The 23,047-nt window shown below is 40.0% G+C and overlaps 2 protein-coding genes across 2 annotated transcripts; one reads left to right on the top strand and one right to left on the bottom strand.

The window, feature by feature from the left end:
* Positions 1-1,397: 1,397 nt before the first annotated feature.
* ccna1 (cyclin A1) lies at positions 1,398-4,799 on the bottom strand. The gene is made up of 8 exons (XM_062433174.1): positions 4,627-4,799; positions 3,159-3,317; positions 2,827-3,046; positions 2,626-2,741; positions 2,235-2,461; positions 1,884-2,088; positions 1,647-1,760; positions 1,398-1,535 (listed from the first exon to the last, which is right to left on the bottom strand). The coding sequence occupies exons 1-8, from the start codon at positions 4,627-4,629 to the stop codon at positions 1,398-1,400; spliced, it is 1,182 nt and encodes a 393-aa protein (XP_062289158.1). The 5' UTR covers positions 4,630-4,799.
* A 10,075-nt stretch (positions 4,800-14,874) lies between these two features.
* Positions 14,875-21,819, top strand: LOC133994509 (serine-rich and transmembrane domain-containing protein 1). The gene is made up of 2 exons (XM_062433780.1): positions 14,875-14,953; positions 21,381-21,819. Exon 2 carries the CDS (start codon positions 21,386-21,388, stop codon positions 21,725-21,727), a length of 342 nt encoding a protein of 113 aa, XP_062289764.1. The 5' UTR covers positions 14,875-14,953; positions 21,381-21,385; the 3' UTR covers positions 21,728-21,819.
* Positions 21,820-23,047: the final 1,228 nt, after the last annotated feature.

Consider the following 23,047-nt stretch of genomic DNA (forward strand, 5'->3'; position numbering starts at 1 on the left):
AACTGCTTAAGTTACGAGCTTTAAAGAGTCCTCTACACAAAAGTCTTCCGTTTAAAATGTGGTTAACATAGCCTATTTATTATTCATGCTGGTATCAAATGTATCAAACAACAAATGCGCGTAACCTTTCCAAACATCATTCCTGACCATTGAAATAAAAAGTAAACTATCTTACCTTGACAGCCAAACTTCAGTTTTCCCGGCAATAAAAAAACAATAAAACAAGTGGTTTCAGAGCGTCCTTCTTTCAGATTTCCACAGTTCTGTACTTTTATTAATGTGACAATACCTCCTATTATCAACGTGTTCACTTCACTCTCTTTAATGTGACGCACCGACAGCAGTGACACCAGAGCATAGCAGTCAACACCATTGTCAATACACCCACAGACAACAATGGCTTCCGGCCAACTCTTTCAAAATAAATCCCGCAGACTCCGTGCGCTGAAATCTGAGATCAATGAAAACATGTTTCCCCTTTAGTCCAGCAATTTGAAGTTATATGATTAAATGTTTTCCTCCACATTTACTGTGAGACATTATAGCCTAAGATACATTATGACATGTATATAAATATGGCACATAAATTGCTTGACCATGTTTTTGAATGACTTTACAAGATATGGAAGCTGTTGTATTTCATGATTTAAAGAAAAGTGTATAGGATTTAGACTCCCCACCTCAAACACACACACGCCACACACACCAAAAATGCAAAAGGCCCTCTCTAGAGCCATTGTTTGATTTTTCTGCACAGCAGTGTAAAATGACAGGCTCTGTGGAGGACCCGTTCCCTATGTATTTGTAAAGGGTTCTTTCTAAAGTAACGAAAACACAACTATTTCTTTTCTGCAGGCGATTATACACTAATTAAAACATACTTATATTCTATTTATGGCACATTTTGCTAGATGTCACCAAAGTCTTCACACTGCACCTTTTGCATGAACACCTCCTGGGTTAAAATTCATAAGTCCTTAAGTATGCTTTTTAAAAAATCATTTTATTGTATTTTCAAACTATTAGAGGAAGATAAATTGTCCTGGGGGTGTAGCATGTGTGGTACTGACAGTATGCTGTTTTTAAAAAAAGAAATATTATTATGTTCTGGCAGAAGCGTCAGAAGAAGGGTAGAGCAGTGATTTATAGGACAGGCAGAGCAGCAGGTGGAGTGATCCAAGAAACACGACAATACCTGTAAATGGAGATATAAAAGACACTCATTAGGGATATAAAATGATGTCCTGTAAACATTAACATCCCAGAGAAACAGCAGATGAAACCACACATGAAAAGGCCCAAAAGGCCTGTAGTTTATATTAGATATAAAAGCTGTAAACCTGTCTCAATATATATTTATTTTAAAAAAGCTTATTAGAAAAACTATAAGCTACACCTTACTTTGAACTCTTATACTTTTCCCTGATGGCCTGTTGAGGGCGACTTTCTGCACTAACGTAAAGCTTGTGGAGGTCAGTCAGGCAGGGTGCAATTTCAGCCACGGCATAACCAGTAAAGTTATGTAAAACTTCAGGCTAAAATATGAAAAGACTGGGCTTGTTAAGTCTGATTTTGGCAAGTTCTTGAAATGAAATTGTCATAAGAGGATGTTTTGTCACTGAGAAAAAGGATCTGCACAAACTTACCCAGAGAGATTTGTTTATAGAGTAGTTGGCTAGGCAGTAGGCCCCAGCTGCAACTATAGATGGGGTGTATTGTAGAAAAGGATCGATTTCCAGCAGGCTCAACTCTGCTACATACTAGAAACAAGGGGAAAACAGATAACCATATCAAAATATGATCAAGGGAAATGGAAAACTGTATATTCAAAGGCACAAACCCAAACCAGTCTGGCTGGCATTTGAGCAATCGATTTTTCTCACCAGTGCAAGATTCTCTGTGTTGGAACAAACAGAGTGGATGGACATGAAAAGGCGAAGGAACTGGTTTGTGGTGGGTGCTGCCATCTTGAAAGCCAGCACCTTTAGAAAAACATGTTCCATCCGGACTAACTGCTTGTTAGTGTAGGTACTGTCTGTGATATACACAAACTCATTCAGCTCAGGTGGGAAGATCTCCTCATATTTTCTAAAAGGCGACAGATCAGGTTGTAACTTGCCGTCAAACATCCAGTTGATGCTACTGCATGAGGTAGATTTTTACCACTATCACAAAATGTTTTCGTGAAATCACAGGAACAGTATCAAGTCTTTCTTGATACAACATGTACTTACGCAGCGATTAGTAATGCAGTTGTGCCAACCAGCTGCAGCTTGCCCCTTTTCACAAATACTGTGCAGGAGAGAAAGCGGTCCATGTAGTTGACAGCAAGGTGCAGAGTTTCAGAGCGAAGCTTGTATTCCTGGACAACCTCAACCAGCCAGTCCACCAGGATGACCCGCATGCCATCGGTGATCTCTGGATGTTTCTCTAAGTAGTCTGGCCTTGGCTTGAACTTCATCTGACATTAGAAACAAAAGCAGATATCGTGATGTGTTTACTGTGAACTGAGGAGCAATAACCCATAGCTACAGTGCATTTAATGCAGACAATTTACAGTAATATGAGTATAGGCAGAAATAGCAAAGAAATTATGTAGTGGTCATAGTTCAGAAAATGTCGCACTTCACTCTCCCTTAAGTGCCGGTAAATATCCTCTGCATACTCTGACACACACAGCACGTCCTCAGACATCAGGGATTCATCTGCTTCAGACCTCATAGAAGCATCCTGGCATGAACCTACAAGTGTAAACAGCAGCTGGGTAAGAACACAATAAATGATGAAGTCTTACATGGTAGACGTTTTTATGGAGGCCACACTCACTTGAACTCAGCTCCAGCAGGAGTCTGAAATCTTCATTTTGCAAGGCAGCAGCTTCATTATCTAAGTAACAATTGTTTGAAACCACTTCTTGACCAGAAGCCGCAAGAACAACTTCACAAGCCTCTTCGACATACACGTCATAGCTCGAGCTGGATGGACAGCCCAGGAAGGTGAGCTGAGAGTTGTCTGAGGCCGAACTGTGTTTGGAAAAGTGGCTTCCCTGTGGAGAAAAAACGAGTCAACGTGATTGCCATGTCAGGTTGAAATGTTGTGTGAGCTGCAAGTGAAAATCACTCAAATTCAGTGCTCTTCACCGTGCCTCTCTCACCCACCTGGCTGAGGGATCGACCCCGATGCTCATTTTCTGACAGCACACCGAGCACTGTCCGCTGTTTGGCCCTCTGGACTTGCGACGCATCTACTTTGCTTGAATGTGGAATATTTTCTTTGCTAGTGTGACTGCCGCAGTGGGCATTGGTGCTGAAATTCATCTTTAAACAAGGAGAGAAAGAAAGATAGAATAAAAAATAGGAAGCTGGTTAACATGGTATCAAGGAATGGCAAAATAACAGAAACCCTTAATAAAAAAAAGTTTAACATTACAGTACCTAAATCATTACATATGCACCTGGAAGATGGACCATATTAAGTTCTATTTACAAAACATGTCAGTCAACCATATGTATGTATATGTAGGTAGGCCTTTGGTTCACAATATGGGGGTCTGGAGTGCCCAAGGAGTCGCAAGATGATTGAAACAATAGTAAACAAGACAAAAACTCAACTAATTTATTATTTTCAAAAAGTTTCAACTGGCAATGCTTCTAAAAACAATTAAAATGAAATAAGAAAAAACAACATTCAAGCATAAAACCTCACAGACTTATGCAACCTCTTGCAAGATTGGACTGCTTTGCTCTGAAGCATACATTTCAAGGATAGGTACATTTTCCAAAATGTGCCTGAAAACTATATTCATATGCACAAATACGTGAGCCAACATTTATTCCTCCTCTGCATACTGGCAATGAAGAGATCCATTTATAATTTGATTTCAGTGTTAGCCACGGGGAACAAAAGAGTGTATATATGCATTCAAAGACTTTTGACTGTTTTATATCAAAAGAGAGACACTTTGTTTGGTCTCATTTTAGCTTCATTTTTGAGCACAATGAGGACTGTGGATTTTGTGACCCACCTTACAGTTGGATTAGAGAGGGATCTCTGCACAGCAAGTAAAGGAGGAACAATTAAAACGACCAAATATTGTTTCAGTGTACATTTCGTGTTACATTTGTGAGTATTATTCTACTAAAGACTTGAAACAATGTAAACCTCTTCTTCAAAGAGCCAGGAGACAAAAAGGTTGGGGACTACTGAAGCTGGCTATACTGTATTCCAATCATACTGGTTGGTTTCCCAGATCCTGGTACAAAACCAAGCCACAAAGAAACAAAACTTTATTTGTCAACTTAAATAAATGTGAGGATAAACAGTGTAACTATTAAGTATGCAAATCTCAAAGTCTTAAAGTCTACAATAAATCAGTGAAAAGTGAGAAACAGGATAGATGAATATAGCTCCACTCAATTCTCCTGCAGTGCAGATGTCAGAAACATCATCACCATGGTTACAAGAAGTCCATCCATCACCAGGACACACACAAACTCAGACAACACAAACGTTGTAGAAAAACAGAAATCAGGCTACAAATAACTGCATCACTTCAGTGTATCACAGTGCACAGTCCAACTATTGTTTCATGTTGGTTTTCAATGTGTTTCATAACTGCATACTCACCATAACCTGGCTCAGCGTAGTTATAACTGGTTAACGTTGGCAGAGTGGAAGCGACTAATTGTGCACTCCACTTAAACCACCCAATTAACCGGATGAATTACGACTGACTGTCTTTGTTGCCTATTTGCAGACAAACAGCGATCTCTCGCTGGGATGAAGCGGATCAAAGCAGCTTCTTGGATGTCTGGCGTTTGATTAGCTGGGAAGTTTTCTTCACGTTTCTTGTAAACTAATCAGCTGTTTCCACCGAACTCTGCACAATGACGTAGCCGAACGTAATGGACGTAATGCGTCACGAATCCCCAGTTACCCTGAGCTCCAGAGGATTGGTACTGTGACACAATTTAAGCCCACGTCAAAGTATAAAAACATATTGATTTAAAATAATTAAAAAGGGCAATATATGTATTCAGTAATGTTAAATGTAATCGTAAAGGTCTGACTTTAGATGTAACCCCCTTTGCAATCATCAACATTTTCATAAGTAACTGTAATTTAATTGCACATCCTTTCTCAGTAACTGTAATGGATAACAGTTACATTTAGTTTGTAATTAAATTACGTAACACCATAACATGTAAACATTATACAGAAACGATCTCACACCCGTTCTCTGAATGTTAAATATTAAAAAAAACAATTTGGACTGAACTGGAGTCTCATTTCTCTGAAGCTCTTAGAAGAATATCTTATTAATTTTATTATGCCACATTTTTTATTCATAAACAGAAATTCTCAAAAACATCACCTAATGTGAATTGGACTCTTTATTAAAATCACTCAAGCTAGTAAATCATAAAAAAGCAATAAATGAATAAACGAAACACTGTTATCTGAAACTACTGGCATATATGAAATAAATAAATAAAATACTAAAATGCCTTAAATATTTATCAAATGGTTATAATCCTCTTTTGGATAGTATTTGAAGTATGTAACTAAAAGTATGTACTTAAAATGCATTATATGTATATTTGTTATCTTCTTTAAATTATTTTTGTTCTTGAACTATTTATTTTCCCTTTTTGTAAGTATAATTTGTCTTCATTACTTATGTTTTTATTCCAGTATACTGTTCTTCCCCTCTACTCTCTGCAGGTACTTGGGAATCCAATGATCACACATTATTGGCCACACAGCATGTAGGCATTTGACTGATGAGTAGAGTCAGTATTGTCGCCGCTTTCATCATAAACACTGGACCAGCCCACTTCTTTGTGCTCAGCCCTTCTTATCTTATCTTAGCATATCCTGTCAGCACCTACTCCGATTTTCATCTTATCCTTCCAGCCCAGCTAGTCATCCTAGCTGTCTGCCAACAGTCAGATGTGTCATTTCATCACATGGTGACGCATGTTCTCCTCAGATTAGTGTTTCTAAACAGACTGCATCAAAATCAATGATGAGGACGCCATTCTTGAGTGATTTTTTGGTGTGCACTCATTAATCACAGAGTGGGAGACTAAATTATTAAGCTTCTGCTGTAAAACATCCCAAACATACATCTGATTTCTTGTCACAGCAGAGTGAATGTTTTCTCTCTTAAAAACCAAAAGGAGGACAGTAACAACAGTTTTATTCTTCCTTCCTTTACTACAAGAACGAGATCAGTTTGCATCGTATAAAGACAACCGTTTAATTTTGTGACAGTTGTGAATGTTCTTGTTATTTAGTCTTTTTATGGCTGGTGCATGGTTGACTCAATTAATTTCATTTCATTAAAAAACATTGCCCCTTAAGTCACTTCATCCTAGCGCTTGGCCTGGTGGAGAGTAGCCAGCTGACAGCCTGTACGTTCCACATTATCCATCAGGTGGCAGGCTTTCCCTTCAGTGATAATAGTCTGATGTTTTTCAGCCTAATTCATGCAGACATGTTATTATGTCAAATGCACAATTTATCTAGAGCTTGTCAAATTAGGTACACACAGACACAGAGTCTAATCATGTGGCTTCACTCCCCCTGAAAAAACAAATAATAGGAATGTGTTTAAATGAAAATAAAACTGCCCATATGACACATTTGCAACCTTGATATGTGATTTTTTACAAATTACCACTGAACCTTTGTTCGGTCAAACTCCTCAGGGATAGAGATGGTGCAAAGAAGTGAAATGTATGGCTTATTAAAATTCCAAACTGACTCAAAGTACTCAAATGAATGCACCAGGTTTAGATATATGGGACATAGAATGCACATAATAATAATAATAATAATAATAATTATTATTATTATTAGGGCCCGAGCGGTGACTGCAAGTCGCCTGGCGAAAGCCCTATTGAAATTGTAATGTTTATTATTATTATTAGGACCCGAGCGGCGACTGCAAGTCGCCTGGCGAAAGCCCTATTGAAATTCGTCATGCCCCAACGTGCAAGTGACCCCAAAGTGCAAGTGACCCCAAAGTAATCAAGTAATCAAGTAATCATGTGGTATGGAAGACCCCCGGGGAAAAATGCTATATTGAAATTGTAATGTTTATTATTATTATTATTATTAGGGCCCGAGCGGCGACTGCAAGTCGCCTAGCGAAAGCCCTATTGAAATTGTAATGTTTATTATTATTATTATTCTTCCGACATTTCGTGCCCCAATTTCGCCCCTTTCCCAAATGCGAAAATGCTTATACTTTTGCACGGACGTCCAGGCCTCATCCGAAATTCGATATTTTTGGGTGGTCGCACATGGTCGACGCAGAATGGCGGAATAGCGCCTCCTACAAAGTCCAAAAATGCCCATAGGGAATTTTGCTAACTTTGTCCTATGCTCACGAAATTCGGTACACATATGTATTATACCCACATATGCAAAAAAGCCTCTTGACCTCATGACCTCAACCCAACAGGAAGTCGGCCATTTTGGTTTTGATTTTTCCCACCTAAAATTAACTCCTCCCACAGCGTTCGCCCGATCAAGTTCAAATTAGGTACGCAACATCTCCAGACCTAGCTGAGTTTAAGTTGTGCTCTGCGCATCCGTAGGTCAAAGGACGTGTCTGCCAGGGCTCAACTAACTTTGGCGTGCTCGCCATGTACATACGAGTGGCTCTCACGCCCACATACTTCATCCAATCAGCTTCAAACTTGCTGGACATGATGATGGCTCCGCCCTGAACGTCCCGATATATTAACTTCCCACGTAACTCATAGCGCCCCCCGGTGGTAACAGGAAGTGAACTAAGATTCGTTAAAATTACATACTTTGCCCCATCAACTTCATTCATAACCAGTTGGTGAAGCTACATTATGAAGACTGTGAAGCTACGAGTAATGGCGTCCGTGTGGCGACGCGGCGACCATCAATTCCTCGCCATGAAAATACGTTTGGCTTTTTGATGGCTTTATTGAACTCGTATCATCATGAAAATTGGTACACAGGTCCATGGTGCCGACCTCAACGTCTCCATTCGCTCATAGGCGATCTCACTCGTGTCGCCCCCTAGTGGAAACAGGAAGTGCCATATTTTACATCATCATTGTGCGATTTCCACAAAACTTCACATGTGTAATCACTGTCCCACCCTGAACGCAACCGCTTGTGTTTTATTACACTCTACTGCCCCCTGGTGGATGAACCATCAACCTCTCATAACTCCTTCATGCTTTGTCCAATTCACTCCAAACTTCACATGACTGATGAGTGGCCGCCCTGAACACACCAGACCACACCAGACCATATGTGTAACTACCTGTGACTGCCCCCTACTGGATGAACGAAACATTGCATTTTTGGCCTCCTTCCAGGTTTTTTCTCACTTTCTGCTTCACGCCACAGCCCCGCCATGCCTCAGGCCCCGCGGTGGCATGGGCGAGCGAGGGCCCGCCATCGCCGCTTGCGGCTTTAATTATTATTATTATTATTATTATTATTATTATTATTATTATTATTATTATTATTATTATTATTATTATTATTAGATAATTAGATTAGATAAATTGAAGAGGCAGATATGGGAACCCAGGAGCTTTAACTGCAGTCTTGCCATGCCGCTGTTGCTGAGCAAAACCAGTTTCCAACCTTGTGGTCACAATGCTACTTCTTGATCCATCAGGTAATTGTCACTACTAATACTTTCCTGATGTCTGTATTTGATGGAAGCTCCTTCAATTTTTGTGCACGTTTTTAGTTGTTTTTTATATTAGTCTAGTCAGCTTCATTTTTAGTTTTATCTTCATTCTTGCCCACATGTGTTGACTCAGTTTTTTGAAAACCCATCACTAAGGAAATGTCCTCGGTCAAACAACACACACTTATCTTAGGGAAGGAAATATAAAAAGGATTTCTTGTGTATGTTAAGAGGTACTTAAAAACTCAGGCAGTACATAAGTTACACCTGGAACATCAAAACATAACACTTATACTTTGTTCAAGGTATTTAGGAAACATCATGACTTAATAGAATGTTTAATTTTAGATGACTTTCATTCATGATTACATATACCTTTATCTCAACAGGAGATAATAGAGATTAAGATGATTAATTCATTTTTCTCAGTCCCATTAAATCTTTTTTTAATGCAGCTGCAGATTCAGATGTTCACTAACATGTATGTATTCACCTGAATCAAGCATGTAAATTTCACAGTTTGTAAAGATGACATAGATGTGCAAAAGTTTCACAAGGCTGCGAGAAACAAACACCAAAAAAGAAGGATGAAAAAAGACAAGTTACAGTGAAGAACAGGAGCAATTTTCTCTCTGACAGATAAGATACATTGGATCTTTGTTCTACCACAGAAACAAAGAAATATCCTCGCTTATTTGGTCCAGTAGAAATAAGGGATAAGGTGGCCTGCTGTGTCTATTTTCTCCTCTCAAAACAAAATCAATATCAGTTCACACTGTGCTGAGAGGCATGGACATACACATGCGTTCCCAGTCACAAACACACACAAACACAAATAGCACCTGCTCTCAGTCTTTCTTTATCTCTCTTTCTCATTTCCGTTCATTCCCATAAGCAGATGCAGATTGCTTATGACAGATAGCATTGGGCTGGTGCCATTTCATTAGCATGATGTATTGCTGGTGTCAAGCCTGGGCCAGATGGGCTGATGGTTTGAGCTACACCTCTAAAATACTGTTCCATCCAGTCAGGAAGAATCCTCCCAGCTGAGGATGGACGTGTCTCATTTCTCAGCGGCACCCTCTTCCAATGGTGTTATCCCCAATGGGAGGGGTCACGGCTGAGATCGTCTCACAACCTGAGCACAGACAGATAGGCCTGTCAGTGTACATTCAAAACCTGCAGAAAAGGTGAAACAGGCTACTAAGTAGGAGGAAATAAGTAACATGGAAGTAACATGGAAAGAGATGGAAATAAGTAACATGATATGCTGAGCTTCACTCATGATGAACAGACATTTTCCCGTCACCTTTTACAGGTGATTAATTGATCACAATTCAGTCCAAATTTAAGAATCACACACTCAAATGAGTGACTTAACTGGTGCTGTTATACAGTATTTGATGGCACATTTAAATGCCAGGAGAGTCATTGTGATATCCACTGTTATATCACTCTGTTCTCTATTATCTCTAGACATGATGACTACTCAAAGTGAGAGTAAGTAATTACCCAGCCAGGTTAGAAAATTGTTTGGGAAACGCAACATCAAGGGAGCTCAGGCTTTCCAGCACCCTCAGTGTACAGTTTAATTGGCTGATATCGTCTTTTATTGGCAACTCAGGCAGATTCCCTATAGTCTAATGTATGTTGATTGGTTGATAACTCCAATCGTAATACGGCGACGTACTACGGGACGTATTTTGTCTAAACTACACATGTATACATATGTAGGCTGTAAAAGGGAGCTGGCCATCATCACATTGATAGCAAAGTTTTCAAACATGAGTAAACTAATAGAAGTAGAGAAATCATCAGTGCTGCAATAAAAAGACATGAATGAAAAAAACAAAAACTACAAAATGATTCAATATTGATTTATATTTCTCGTTGTCTGATGGTCACATTATTCACACAGTCTTTGTAATATAATAATGCCTTCTTTAATGATCCTCATTTGGATCAAAACGCCTATTGTTACGAAATATGATGTAAAGATTTGGTGCCAATCGGCTCCATTAAAAGGCCCTTCACTGTAATGAGCCAGGGGCATGAAAAAGAAATGAGCTCTGAGATGAAGGGGGGAGACGTTGTGTCAAGACAGAGAGCACTTATTGTTCGTTTCTTACAATGGTGAAATAATTATGCTGCTTAGAGCGTGACACCAAACACACACATACACACTTTTTAACAAATCTATAGCCATAGGGCAGCACATTATAGAATACCACAGCATGTGGCATTAACCATAATGATGTGACAAACCTTTGATGAAAGTTTAATTGTTTACGTTTTGGGGGTTGCTACCTTTTTTTCTCCATTCATTAACTATTGAATCAGAGGGGAAGACAGTGAGAAAGAGAGAGAAATATTCACTGACTGAAAATGTAGAAAGACATTCTATAAACTGAAAGCCTCGCAGCTTTGTCCTTGTATCCACTATACATTTATTTGACAAAGTTGTGCATCCAATCTCTTCCTGTCTGGTCATGCCTGAGCCATGGAATATATGAATTATGAATGTCTGAAGAGTAAGGGCTTTTTTTATTTGCAATTTAAGGGCCCCAAAATCTTTTGGTGCACTAAATTATTCATATATTCAAATGAATCTGACTTTGAGGACATTTTTTTCTTTCTTCTCCTCTTTCATGAATTTAGAGTGTACCCTTCAGAGAGATAGGCCAAATTGCCAAGACTATTAATGGTAAAGGTTTCAGAAGAACACTGATTTCCAAAGGTTTTACTACACTTTTGGTTGTCTCGCTCAGACATGTGTTCTTATACAGTGCAAGGGTGCTGTTGTTTTTTCCTGTTCCCCCACTTATATGGGGATAATTCTGAGACAATGCCGATATCGTATTGCCATCTATCTCATTGTTATTCCGGACAAGTAAAAGCCTGTCAGGCTTGTGTCCTGTGTGTGTATGTGTGTGAGTGTGTCACTGTTCTGCCTCTGTCTGTTTTCTAGGCTCTATGCCCTCAGATCTGTGGAGATCATTTTGATTGGCATGACACTGCAATGAAATGCGCATTTATTGGCTGATATCTGATTTTCGAAATATTTGAAACGTAACATCACAATGGCCTAACAATTCTGCACAACAAAATATATTATATTTAACTGTCTCTCCAAGATTTGAGATGCAAAGATGGTTGCTCCTGCAATAAGAAGACGATAAGTGCAAGCTTCAGCTTTTCTGCACTCATCAAAGTCTTAAAATTTGCTTTTGTGAGCTGCTCACTCAGTAGGTTGCCTGGCAAATTGGTTCATATTACCTGGGAGATATGAAGCTTATCTGATAGAATATCTGAAACGCACTGCACATATTTGGAACTAATATCTCAACACTTTTCCGTCATCTCTGAGTTTAAAGTTGTTCACTTGAGATAAGCACGATGAGATTGGCAAACACGCACACTCACTTTGGCCCAAAAGAATCCCCAAATGCACTTGCATCCCCCCATTGCTGCATGCCTCCCCCTCATTAACATGCAGTGCAGAGACTGGTGTTCTCACAAGGGCAGCGCCAGGATGGCATGGAGTCAGAACAGGCTGGAATATCAGGGAATGACACGGAATCAGTGGCCACTCCTGCGCCTTCTGGGATTAGTGACAAAAGCCAGCTGAGGCCAAAGCTCTTATCTCCATCCTTCAGTCCTCTCTCTCTCTTTCTCTCTCTCTCTCTCTCTCTCTCTCTCTCTCTCTCTCTCTCTCTCTCTCTCTCTCTCTCTCTCTCTCTCTCTCACGCACACACACACACACAAAGGGAACACAAAAGCACACCACAATACTGAAGTTTGCACAGAGACAACCACATGCACTCACAGAGCCATAATTATCTTTGCCAAACATATTTCCTCTTTTGGACAATAAGGAATCATGTGAGTGTGACGTATTATGTGATTTGTTCAGAAATTGTCTCACAGAATGTGATTATTAGAGTGTAGATTAGAAGAAGGATTAAATGACATGCAATATTGTTTTCCACTGTCCTTGGTTTCTTTCTCACCACAGTCAACACTAATGAAACTTTTCTCATTAAAAATATTCATCAACATTTTGTTTTTATTTGGATTATTCAGATTAAGTAAATATTCAGAAATGGATGTATGCTTGTCACATGAATCCCAAAACTCTTCACAGCCGTCAAAATTTTTTGTCTGAAGTACACATGAATACCAGCCATGTGATGTCAGTGAAGGCTGAATTTGGATGTGAAATGAAGTCATCTTCCTCTCATCTCTTCTCTCTCTTTTCTCCACTGCTGCTATTTCCCCCTAGTGCCTGTGTCAGCGGGCAGATGGCAGAATATAGAAGCATCTGTGGAGGAGGAGGCGCCTTTTTCCCTTTCACAGATCAAGGACAGGTGTCATCTACCATACAATTGACACCTTCATGAAGACAATTAAGGTTCTAACAAGCTCATAGAGGACGTTCAGAATCAGAATGGAGAGTTTCATTTCAAAACTACTATGTACTCTTACAAACATTGCACTTTAAAGGACTGGTTCACCCAAATTACAAAAAAAGTATAATTTTCTCAACTGAAGACTGACTGACTTTTCATTAATGAAATAATAAAATCTATCGACAGCATACTCTGTGGATTATAAAAAGTGAAGATATGCTGCTGTTACAATTTTAAAATGTTATCAATGCTGTGAGCATTGAGACAAAATTCCATTTTCATTCACCTTCATTGCATTGGGCTGGAGGCAGAAGTTGCAGATGCATATTTCAAAACCTGTCCATATAAAGTATGGCATGGTTGGATACCACCAGATTTGAGTGAGAAAACATGTTTTTCCTGGCTCTCTTGTTGTTGTTGTTTCGTAATTTGAATAAACGGACCCTTTTTTTGATGATAGCAAAATGTTGAGTCACTGATGTTTTTGGCTCACAAACCAGCTTTGGAGAATAGTCTCATCTCTTTTTTGTTGACTGATTAATTTCAGATACAGTTTTCCCCCCAAAAAATATGCAAAACATTTAGTAGGAAATATTGTTGTCTCATATGTAAGTAGCCTTCTGTAAGCAAACGTTCAGTTCCTATAATGAGCTTTGTGTACTTTAACATAACATTTGTGCCAAGCTGCTGTTAGCAGAAATGCAGTTTGGAGAGCGGATCAGAAGGAGTGAAAGAGAGGGAAGATAAGAACTTTGAGATTAAGAGAGGCGAGGAGAGCTGCGCAGAGAAATTGAGAGGTGTTAAAGGCTGTGTCTTTCTTCTCGAGCCGCCCTTTCTCATTCTTCTGCCGGTTTGGGGTCTCATCTGAGCAGCTCAGTTTTGCCAGCACAATGGCAGCAGGTTATTGCTCACCACTGGATACTGCCTGCTGACGCAGTTTGCAGAGAGCAGAGAGTGAGGCCAAGTCCCTCACACAAACAGTAGAGAAGCAAAGGGGTCGATTGTGTGGGGTGTGTGGGAGGGTGCGCACATAATGACAAATAGTGATTTATTGGTTAATTCATCAAACCATTTATCTGACTGAATGTCTGTGGATTTAGCTATTTATCTGCCCGTGTTAACTACATATTGAACAACATATTGAACCACTCACTACAGTGAAATTAGTGTATCTGAAAAAGAAGACAAAGTGTGACAGTTGATGTGATCATTATTGAAAGGTGATGAGAAACAGAGAGACAAGTGGGAAAGGAGAAGAGAGAAAAGATGGGATTAGAGTGAACTCTGCTTTCTCTTTTTTCCTCTTCACTACTTCACTACTAAAACAAAAAAAACATTCATTATCTACAGTGTCTCAGTTACAGGCCTTGTGTATTTGTGTGTGTGTGTGTGTGTGTGTCGTGTGTGTGTGTGTGTGTGTGTGTGTGTGTGTGTGTGTGTGTGTGTGTGTTCCCTTTTGAATGTGAGCCCATTCACAGGAAAGATCCACATCTGACAATGTCTACTCCAGCTGTAGTGCCTGTGTTGTGTGTGTGTGTGTGTGTGTGTGTGTGCCATGCTGAATGACAGACAGGAGAGAGAAAGAGGGAGAGGGAGAGGGAGAGGGAGAGAAAGTGTGAGAGAGAGAGAGAGAGAAAGAGAGAGAGAGAGAGAGAGAGAGAGAGAGAGAGAGAGAGAGAGAGAGAGAGAGAGAGAGAGAGAGAGAGAGAGAGAGAGAGAGAGAGAGAGAGCGGACAGGGAAGATCTCAGGGGCAACAGATCTGGTTTGCTCGGCTGAAAGACCAAACACAACGGGATGTATTTCTGCACGACGTGAACGCAGTAGAGGAGCAGCTGCCTCACACATAAAAAGGTCTGTAACTGTTCTTGTTTTCAACAGTTTAATGCTTCAGGCTCCTTTTTTTAAAATTGTTTTTTTTTAAAAAGGAGACAGAGTGAGGGCAAATGTTAATCTGAGCTGTGTGAAGCGATTCTTTCTGAAAACAAAGACTATTCACTTCCTTTCAGTTGCTGGCAACTTTATTCACTGCTTTATTGGTGCCTGAAGAGCAATAGTGAGAATACACATATTGTTATAGTCATGTAAGGATGGAAGGGGAGAAAGAAAGGTGAAATGAAATTGTAAAATAAAGCAAGAGAAAGACATATGTTCCTTGAGACTAGTCAACATGCACTTAATATGATAGGGGGATGAAAATACATGTCAGGCTTGTGTATCCAGCTCATAACAAGTTGCTAAATGAGCGGGCATCCTAAGTGGCAGTTGATAAAAAAGAGGGAAGGAGTGAGTAATGAGTAGAGCAATTGTACCCCCCAGATTGAGAGGAAAAGCGAGAGGACATAAAAGTGTCTGTTGAGGGAAGTGAGAACAGGGGCAGGGTTTGTTTGCGCTTAAAATGAAGCATGACTCACCGTTTTCTTCACAATACACTCAGTGACCAAAAATGAGCTGCACAGACACAGAGTCCGGATCAAATTTATTGGCAACTGCACTCAGAAGTATCAGGAGTAATTAACAGATTTGAGAATGAGGTGTATAAATACACTTCATCACAGGGATGAACTAACAGCCACACACACACACACTCATGCACGCACGCACCCACACAGAAAAACTCAGACATCAAAGCAAAGGATCTCATTATCTGAACTGGCCACTGACCAAAACATTTTCAATTCTTCCAGTCATCTTGATCAGCATTTCTTACTGTCTGCTCGGGTTTTTAACTTAGGTTACCTTCTGTCAGTTATAACAAGCTCTGTGTTATACTTTTCAGATCTCTTTCTTCCAATTTGGCCTTTTAAAATCCTTACTTTCATGTACTGAATATCTGAGAGAATCAGATATCAGGTGAACAGTGGTGCTCGACCCCTGGTATGGCTTCGAGTGCACTCAGGTGTACTGTAGGATTTTGTCATTCAAATTGAAAATAAATGAATAAAAACATGGGATTATTATGTTGTACACTCATTGAAATTTCACCTCTTTTCCTAATTTGGTCACAATTTTTTGGAATACATTATTTGCACACAATCTTTGAAATTTCCAAATAAATACTTCAACAAACCAAATTGGAGTTACACTGTGAACTATTTGGTTTCTGGGTAAGAAATTTGTAAACTGGTTAAGAGCTTCTGAAACAGATTGAAAGATCACTTTTTCCATTCTTTCATCATTCCTGCATATATCTGACCCAAGCATGGGTTATCTGCAGTATTCAGGGCTACAGAGGCGATTTGGAATTCATGCATTGAGCCGCAGCTCAACTGATCTTTTCAGCTGATCTGGCTCAGAATATTAGATACTTAATACATTCGAAATTCAGGATACTTTTATCACCTAGAAGACTGTTGTTTGAGCTTGAATTGTACATGCTTGTGTACATGCGTGTATGAAAATCCCAGTTGTAACGCATATGGGAATGTATGTGACTGAATATCCTTGGAATTTAGCTCAACATGTCTTTGTCTATTCAAGTATGTGAGATGAATAGACTACAGTATGAACAATTTATGCACGCACGCACACACACACACACACACACACACACACACACACACACACACACACACACACACACACACACACACACACACACACACAGAGAGACACACACACACACACACTCACACACACACACACACACACACACACACACACACACACACACACACACACACACACACACACACGAACGAATATGGCCCAAATGCCATGACATTTTGCCACACACGGCTGTTGTCCATTATTCATGCTAATAACACAACTGAAGGGAATGTGTTGCTCAGGGAAGTTTGGGTCTTGGTAAATATTTGCATGTGCAGGCTATAAACAATCTAGAAATATTAAGGGCAAAAAACAGTAGAATCCAAGGATGTCTATGTTTGGCCAATGAATGGACAAATGACTGTGAATCCCAGTCTTACAGTGCAAAAATGATACATGTTGAGACATAAAGCCACACACGTCAATGTACACACAGAATATGTGTAAATTAATAGATTAAAATGTATTATTATAGCTTAATGCCATTTCATTTTACATTTGTAAAAGTGAGTAAAACAAATTGTATCATTACAAATGTGCATGACATGCAGAAGCGAGTAAAAGACTTTGGAACTTAGTCCCTCAACAATGCAGTACTAAAACCCAATATGCAAATAAAAATACACAGTGCACAAAAACCTTATATAAATACACATTGTGCAATAAAACTGTGTGAACTGGAGCACATGCTATCTTTGTGGATAATAAATGTAAGATAAGAAAAAAAGTTAAAAATAAACAAGTATGGAGGTTGAGGAACAAATTGGAAAAAGTGGAGCAGAGGAAACTACTCAGCAAAGTAGCTCAGGAAGAAGTCTGGCTGAACATTCGCCAACAGCAGAGCCTCTTCTGTTTGTTTGAGGAGTGACTTGCAGAGATTGTTCAGCTCAAGAAGGAGTCTGATCACAACAAATGGTGGGCTTTCGGAGTCAAGGCTCACTGCCTATAGATACTATACAGACTAGTGATGGACAAAACACATGCTGAAGTAGAGACACAACAAGCAAAGGTGGAGCAGGGAGAGAGGAAAGCTATGGAAGTCATGAAGAGAAATTTGCTCAAGGTGGCCTGGTATAGAGTGTGTGGTGGAGATAGCCAGGGCTATACAGAATATATTAAAAGTTCTTGACATAGCTGAGGGGGCAATGCTGACATTGAAAAAGCTGACAAAGATAATCAGAGAAAAAAAGTCATGGCTGAGAGTGAAAAGGAAGGGCACCTCTGCAAGACACTATTGATGGTGGGAAACTCAAAAGGTAAAGGGAGAATGAGGAGAAAAGGCAGAACAGTGTCAGTGGTTAAACTCCACATAGCCCTGAGAGGAGCGGCTACATTCCTTTATCCAAGTCTGGCAGTTTAACAGAGAAGCCATTAATGTCATGCTTTCAGAAGAGCAGCCTCAATCGCATCTGAGTGAGATTAAACAAGACTAAACAAGACTTCTTTACCAAACAGAAATAGTGCGTCATTTGTGTAGATCTCTGAAATACATCATCCTCTCAGAAGTTTTTTGGACCCCTAACTGAACACTGGCTGAAGTCGTCATTAATTACAGAGTCTAAAGAGCAGATGAGGCAAAAGGAGACCAAAAAATGAAATCAAATCAGTTAGTTTTCAATAGCCAGACTGTTATTCTCTCAGTCTCAGAATACAAATGTTGAGAGGTTCTGGCTCAGCTGATCAAGGACCTGGCCAAAGACTAGCTTTGGGATGGGGAGAGAAAGCAGCACAGAGACTGAAGATGATCAGAATGAGGAGCGTAAGGCAGGATTGTCTGAAGTCCTTAAGAAAAAAAATGAAAGAAGTTGATCTTGGAGAAAAGATCCAGTGGAAATAAACAGCTGGGAAAATGTCATTTAAAAAGTAACTATACACCTTTTGTTGTTTTTGATTACATCCAGTGGATGCAGTGTTACCTCTCACTTTGCTGAAACAGTGTGGACATCCAGGGTGCATCAGTGCATCATGGTATCACTGTTGGCCGTGGTCACAGATGCAACATAGCAGGTGAAACAGGCATGAAACTGTCAACCATGGAGAGAAACCCTGTTTTTGGCCTGTAAAGTTACGCAAATGACCTGTGGTTTTGCTGTTCGACAGAAAAAAGAATGAAGCTTTCTGACCATTTAGAAGCAGGAATAAACTACTTAGAACAAACATGCCAAACAACTTTTATCAATATTTATATCATTTTCCTCATTAAAGACAACCCTTTTTCCAATCAGCCTTGATGTTCTCAGCTTTAACTATAAGGAGAACTACTGGTATTTATTATATGTGGGTGGGCATGTTTGTGTGTGTGTATCTGTGTGCACATCTGTGTTTGTTTGTGTGTGTGCATGAGTATGTCTGACCTCCTCAGCCTCAGCAGGACTGCATGGCCTGCCCTCTTAAAGTAGATTAGCTTGAAAAAGAACCAAACGTACCTTGTTGCCTGGATACAAAAAGCATCATTAGGCACAATTATCAGCCACTTCAGCTCACAATGAACAAGCTTGATCACAGATTTCAAAACAACATATCATTAACGACAGCAACCTATACAGAGCAGGAAAGAGTAGGAGGGAATGAGAGGAGAGGGAGAGCGGATAAGATGAGAAAAAGGTAGCAGAGCGGATGAGCAGAGGGAAAAGTAGAGCAGTGATGTAAGATGAGCAAGCAGGTAAAGGTTCAGTGTCATGTTCAAGGACGTTTCAGAATGATTGACACATTTTGAGCTGAAATCACTTGAGGTGGGTAAATGTGGTTTTCACCATCAGTGATTGAAATTCTTCATGAAAATTTTGCTAATACACCTTAGATCCAGATGATCAAATCATTTCAGAGAGGAAGGAAGGACCACATTGAAAACAGGAAAGATAAATTGTTAGAGAAAGCAGGGTGAGGGAACGGCAATGTCTGTGCAGTGAATATCAATTCTTCAACTCAAGAGACTTGAGAAAAGTTGCAGGAGAGAAACAGACAGTATAAGTCAACAGTGGCAAGACAGTTTTTCATTGGGCTGGCATGACCGCTGGGAGTGTTTGATAAAGAAAACAGAGTCAAGGCAAGAGTGCACGTAATGACAGAAAGAGAGGAGCAAGTCGAAGTCTTCCCTCCTCATTATTGTATGCCATGTATCTCCCTGAAGGTACAGTGTTGCTGTAAATTAAAGAGAGTGGAGTTCTTGTCAACTGTAACATCCAGAGAGAGAAGGGCAATGAGAATAAAAGGAAATTAATAAGTGAAGAAGAAAAGAGTTTGGGGACACAATAGAAGATAAAGAAAAGTTGTATACTATAAGGCTAATAGACAAGGGTACAATGGATGTGCTGTAGTTTTCTCTACTCCCTTGAATATAATGCAAATGGTGGCCATTTGCACATATGGTGTATGAAGAAATACATAGGCATGAAATGGAAAGAAAGGAGGAGGAGGGGCTGGCAGATAAGACAGAAATGGGCACACACCACTGTGAGATGAAGAGTGTGTGTGCTGACCTCTTGCTTTCATTCTGGTCATGGTCAATTATTCCTCCCTTTGAAGTGTCTTTCTTCACTGTCATATATCAAGTCGAGACACAAGGCTGCCCTAACCCAAATACAAAACAGCCTTGCTCTCCTTTTTACTTTTTACTCCCTCACCAACACAAAGACTGTGAACCTGTCTGCATTACAGCCTTCCGGTCGGTTTTGTGCCTTGTGGTAATTTGGTTTGCAGCGTTATTAGCAGTATTAATATACAGTGGAGGAGGGTTGGTTCTGAGCTGTCTTTGTGATAGCTGATTATGAGGAGTTTAATTTCATCAGATAAGGATGCCTTCGTTTATGAGCCTTCCCAGCTTCAGGCACCAAGCCTGACAGGCATTCAGTGGGACAAGCACTCCCCCTGCTGTCCCCCTGCAGTCTGGTCAGTGTGTTTAATAACATCAGATCCATTGGATTTTTAATATTTTTATTATTAATCATACATTTATTCTTAAACATTAAATATTTTCTCACAGCAATAACTTTTAGTGAGTCAATTAAACTATGCTGTAACCTCAACATTAAATTATAAAGTCAACATGATTGAAGTTAAATTTACCATTTTATATTTTCTTTTGTCAACTATGAGCATTTCATACAGATTTAATACACGAATATACTTGCTGATTGTGCTGAAGCCTGTTTCTTTGCTGCAAACATCACAAGTTTTTTTCAAAGTTCTTATAATCTGCTTAATCCCCCCCAAAACCCAGAGTTTTCAGGCAATTATTTGTCTTTGAAATGCCAAGCGGGTAAGGATAGGCATTTTAATATGTTTTTGTCAATAATAGTTGAGTCCTTGTGAGTCAATTTCATGGGTTGCAGTCTTAATGAACTCTCCATCTGGTGCTCCAAGAAGGCTAAAAAGAAATTATTATTATTTGAAAGCATCATGTGATGAGAAGTCTGTTTCTGGGGCACTTGAAGTACAGTACATGTTTGGCACTGAATCAGAATTGCTGTCTGTCTTCCTTTCAAACTTAGCCAAAGCTGTTTAGAGGTTCTCTGAGGATGTGGGTGAAAGCTCTTGTGTCAGCAAGCATCTGCCATGCTGAAGTGTCCTGGAGGGAGATGCTAAATCCCTGGCAGCTCCAGCACACAAAAGAGAATTTCTGCAGCAGGCCTTTTAAATAATGAATATTGACGTTAAGTGTGTCTCTGTTGTTTTACAATAAACCTCACTCATCTTTCTTTTTCTTTTTTGCAAACCCCATACGAAACGACAGCCAGGATGTCAGGGATGGACATCCCACTGGTGGACCACAATGAGACTGGAATCTCTCCAATTGACAATGGGACCTTCCTTCGTTTCTCCCCAACATCTGCTTCAACATCGGCGGCCGCCTCGTCACCAGGACGACAGGGCAACGTTTATGTTTACGTATGGCTCTTCCTCGGTTTGCTGGCATTCCTGCTGACACTGCTCATCATCTCCCTCCACAGGCTGAAGAACATCATCTCATCCTCCTCCTCGGTCCCTGACTGCAGCAGCGAAGGAGGGAGCTCTTTCACCAACATGGAGATCTGTAGCATCTCGTCTCAGAGGTCCACCATCTCCTCACTGTCCACCTGAGGGATGCAGACACATACACACATACAGCACGAGTCAAAGGTTTGGACACACGTTCTAAGTTAAAGGAATGGGTATCCAAACTTTTGACTGTATGTTCATGTGCATTTCCTTATGTGTGCATGCTTACAGCACATGCAAACAACAGGCAAGCACACACACACACACACACACACACACACACACACACACACACACACACACACACACACACACACACACACACACACACACACACACACACACACACACACACACACACACACACACACACACACACAAAAACAAAAAGCACACACAAAGCAACACAAAGAGGTCCAGGTGCACCTCTTCACTGTGATATACAAACACAAAAACACACCATCAGCCACATAGGAGCTGTGAGCGAGTGGCATGACTCTCCATACATGCATATTCTAATCCTGGTGGTCCAGCGAGTCAGGTGTGTCCATGCAATTTGCGAAGGCACAAGGGAAATGCAGCTCACTATGTGATGAAAAAGTCTTGAGGGGTGAAAGTGACTGAGCCCTTCCTAACATCATTTCAATGATTAAGACAAATGAACCTGAGAAACTGCCTTCCTTCTGCAGGAAAACGCATAATGAGGAACTATTATCTTTCCTCCTCTTTTTTGTATAATTCATTTCTTGTACTGTACATTTCATATTTACTGTTGAACAAATGAGTGATGCTTTGTACATTATGTGTTATAATATGTGTAGACTACACTGCAAATAAATATTAAAAATAGCATTGAAGAACTTTGTGCAGAAATGCATGCTTGTGTCTCACTAAGGCTTTGAGGTGCTCTCTTTTACCATGAACGATAAGACACCTCAAAAACTATGCTTCTTGACTCCACAAAGTCTGGGGAAAAATTTGCACACAAGTGGATTACGGGCGTTCGCTTGTGGACGTGAAGGTGAAAAATGAGAAAGAGACAAGGAGGTTGTGTTTTTTCTTGACAGGAAGGCAGCTTCTGTCTGCAGCTGCAGACACTCCAGGTCAAAAGTGACACAAACTACACAATGAAATTCTCATCTGGAGAGACAGGTCTACTGGCGTAACGGATTACCCTCTCTTACTTGTCAGCTCATATGGAGTCTTATCGCAGTCTCCATAGTGCCTGAAGCATGAGAACCCTGTGCAGCTGTCTGCTTTGTCTGTATTCTAGGCTTTAGCAACAGTGATAGTCGTTTTGGCGCAAAATACAGCATTTATGTTTAAATATTGTGAGAAGTAGTTTCTTTGGCATGGCAATAAAAATGCACCACCCATTCAGGAAAAATGTATTGAAAAGCTTAATTCATCTTTTATCTGTGC

Source organism: Scomber scombrus, chromosome 14, assembly GCF_963691925.1.
Source record: "Scomber scombrus chromosome 14, fScoSco1.1, whole genome shotgun sequence".
Lineage (NCBI taxonomy): Eukaryota > Metazoa > Chordata > Actinopteri > Scombriformes > Scombridae > Scomber > Scomber scombrus.

Bases quoted from the DNA above. Each gene is read 5' to 3' on its own strand.
- ccna1 (XM_062433174.1), bottom strand. The intron at 2,742-2,826 runs GTGAGTGTGGCC...TTACACTTGTAG, and splicing joins CCTGCTGGAGCTGAGTTCAA to GTTCATGCCAGGATGCTTCT. The intron at 2,089-2,234 runs GTAAGTACATGT...GTCGCCTTTTAG, and splicing joins ACTGCATTACTAATCGCTGC to AAAATATGAGGAGATCTTCC.
- LOC133994509 (XM_062433780.1), top strand. From the start codon at position 21,386: ATGTCAGGGATGGACATCCCACTGGTGGACCACAATGAGACTGGAATC.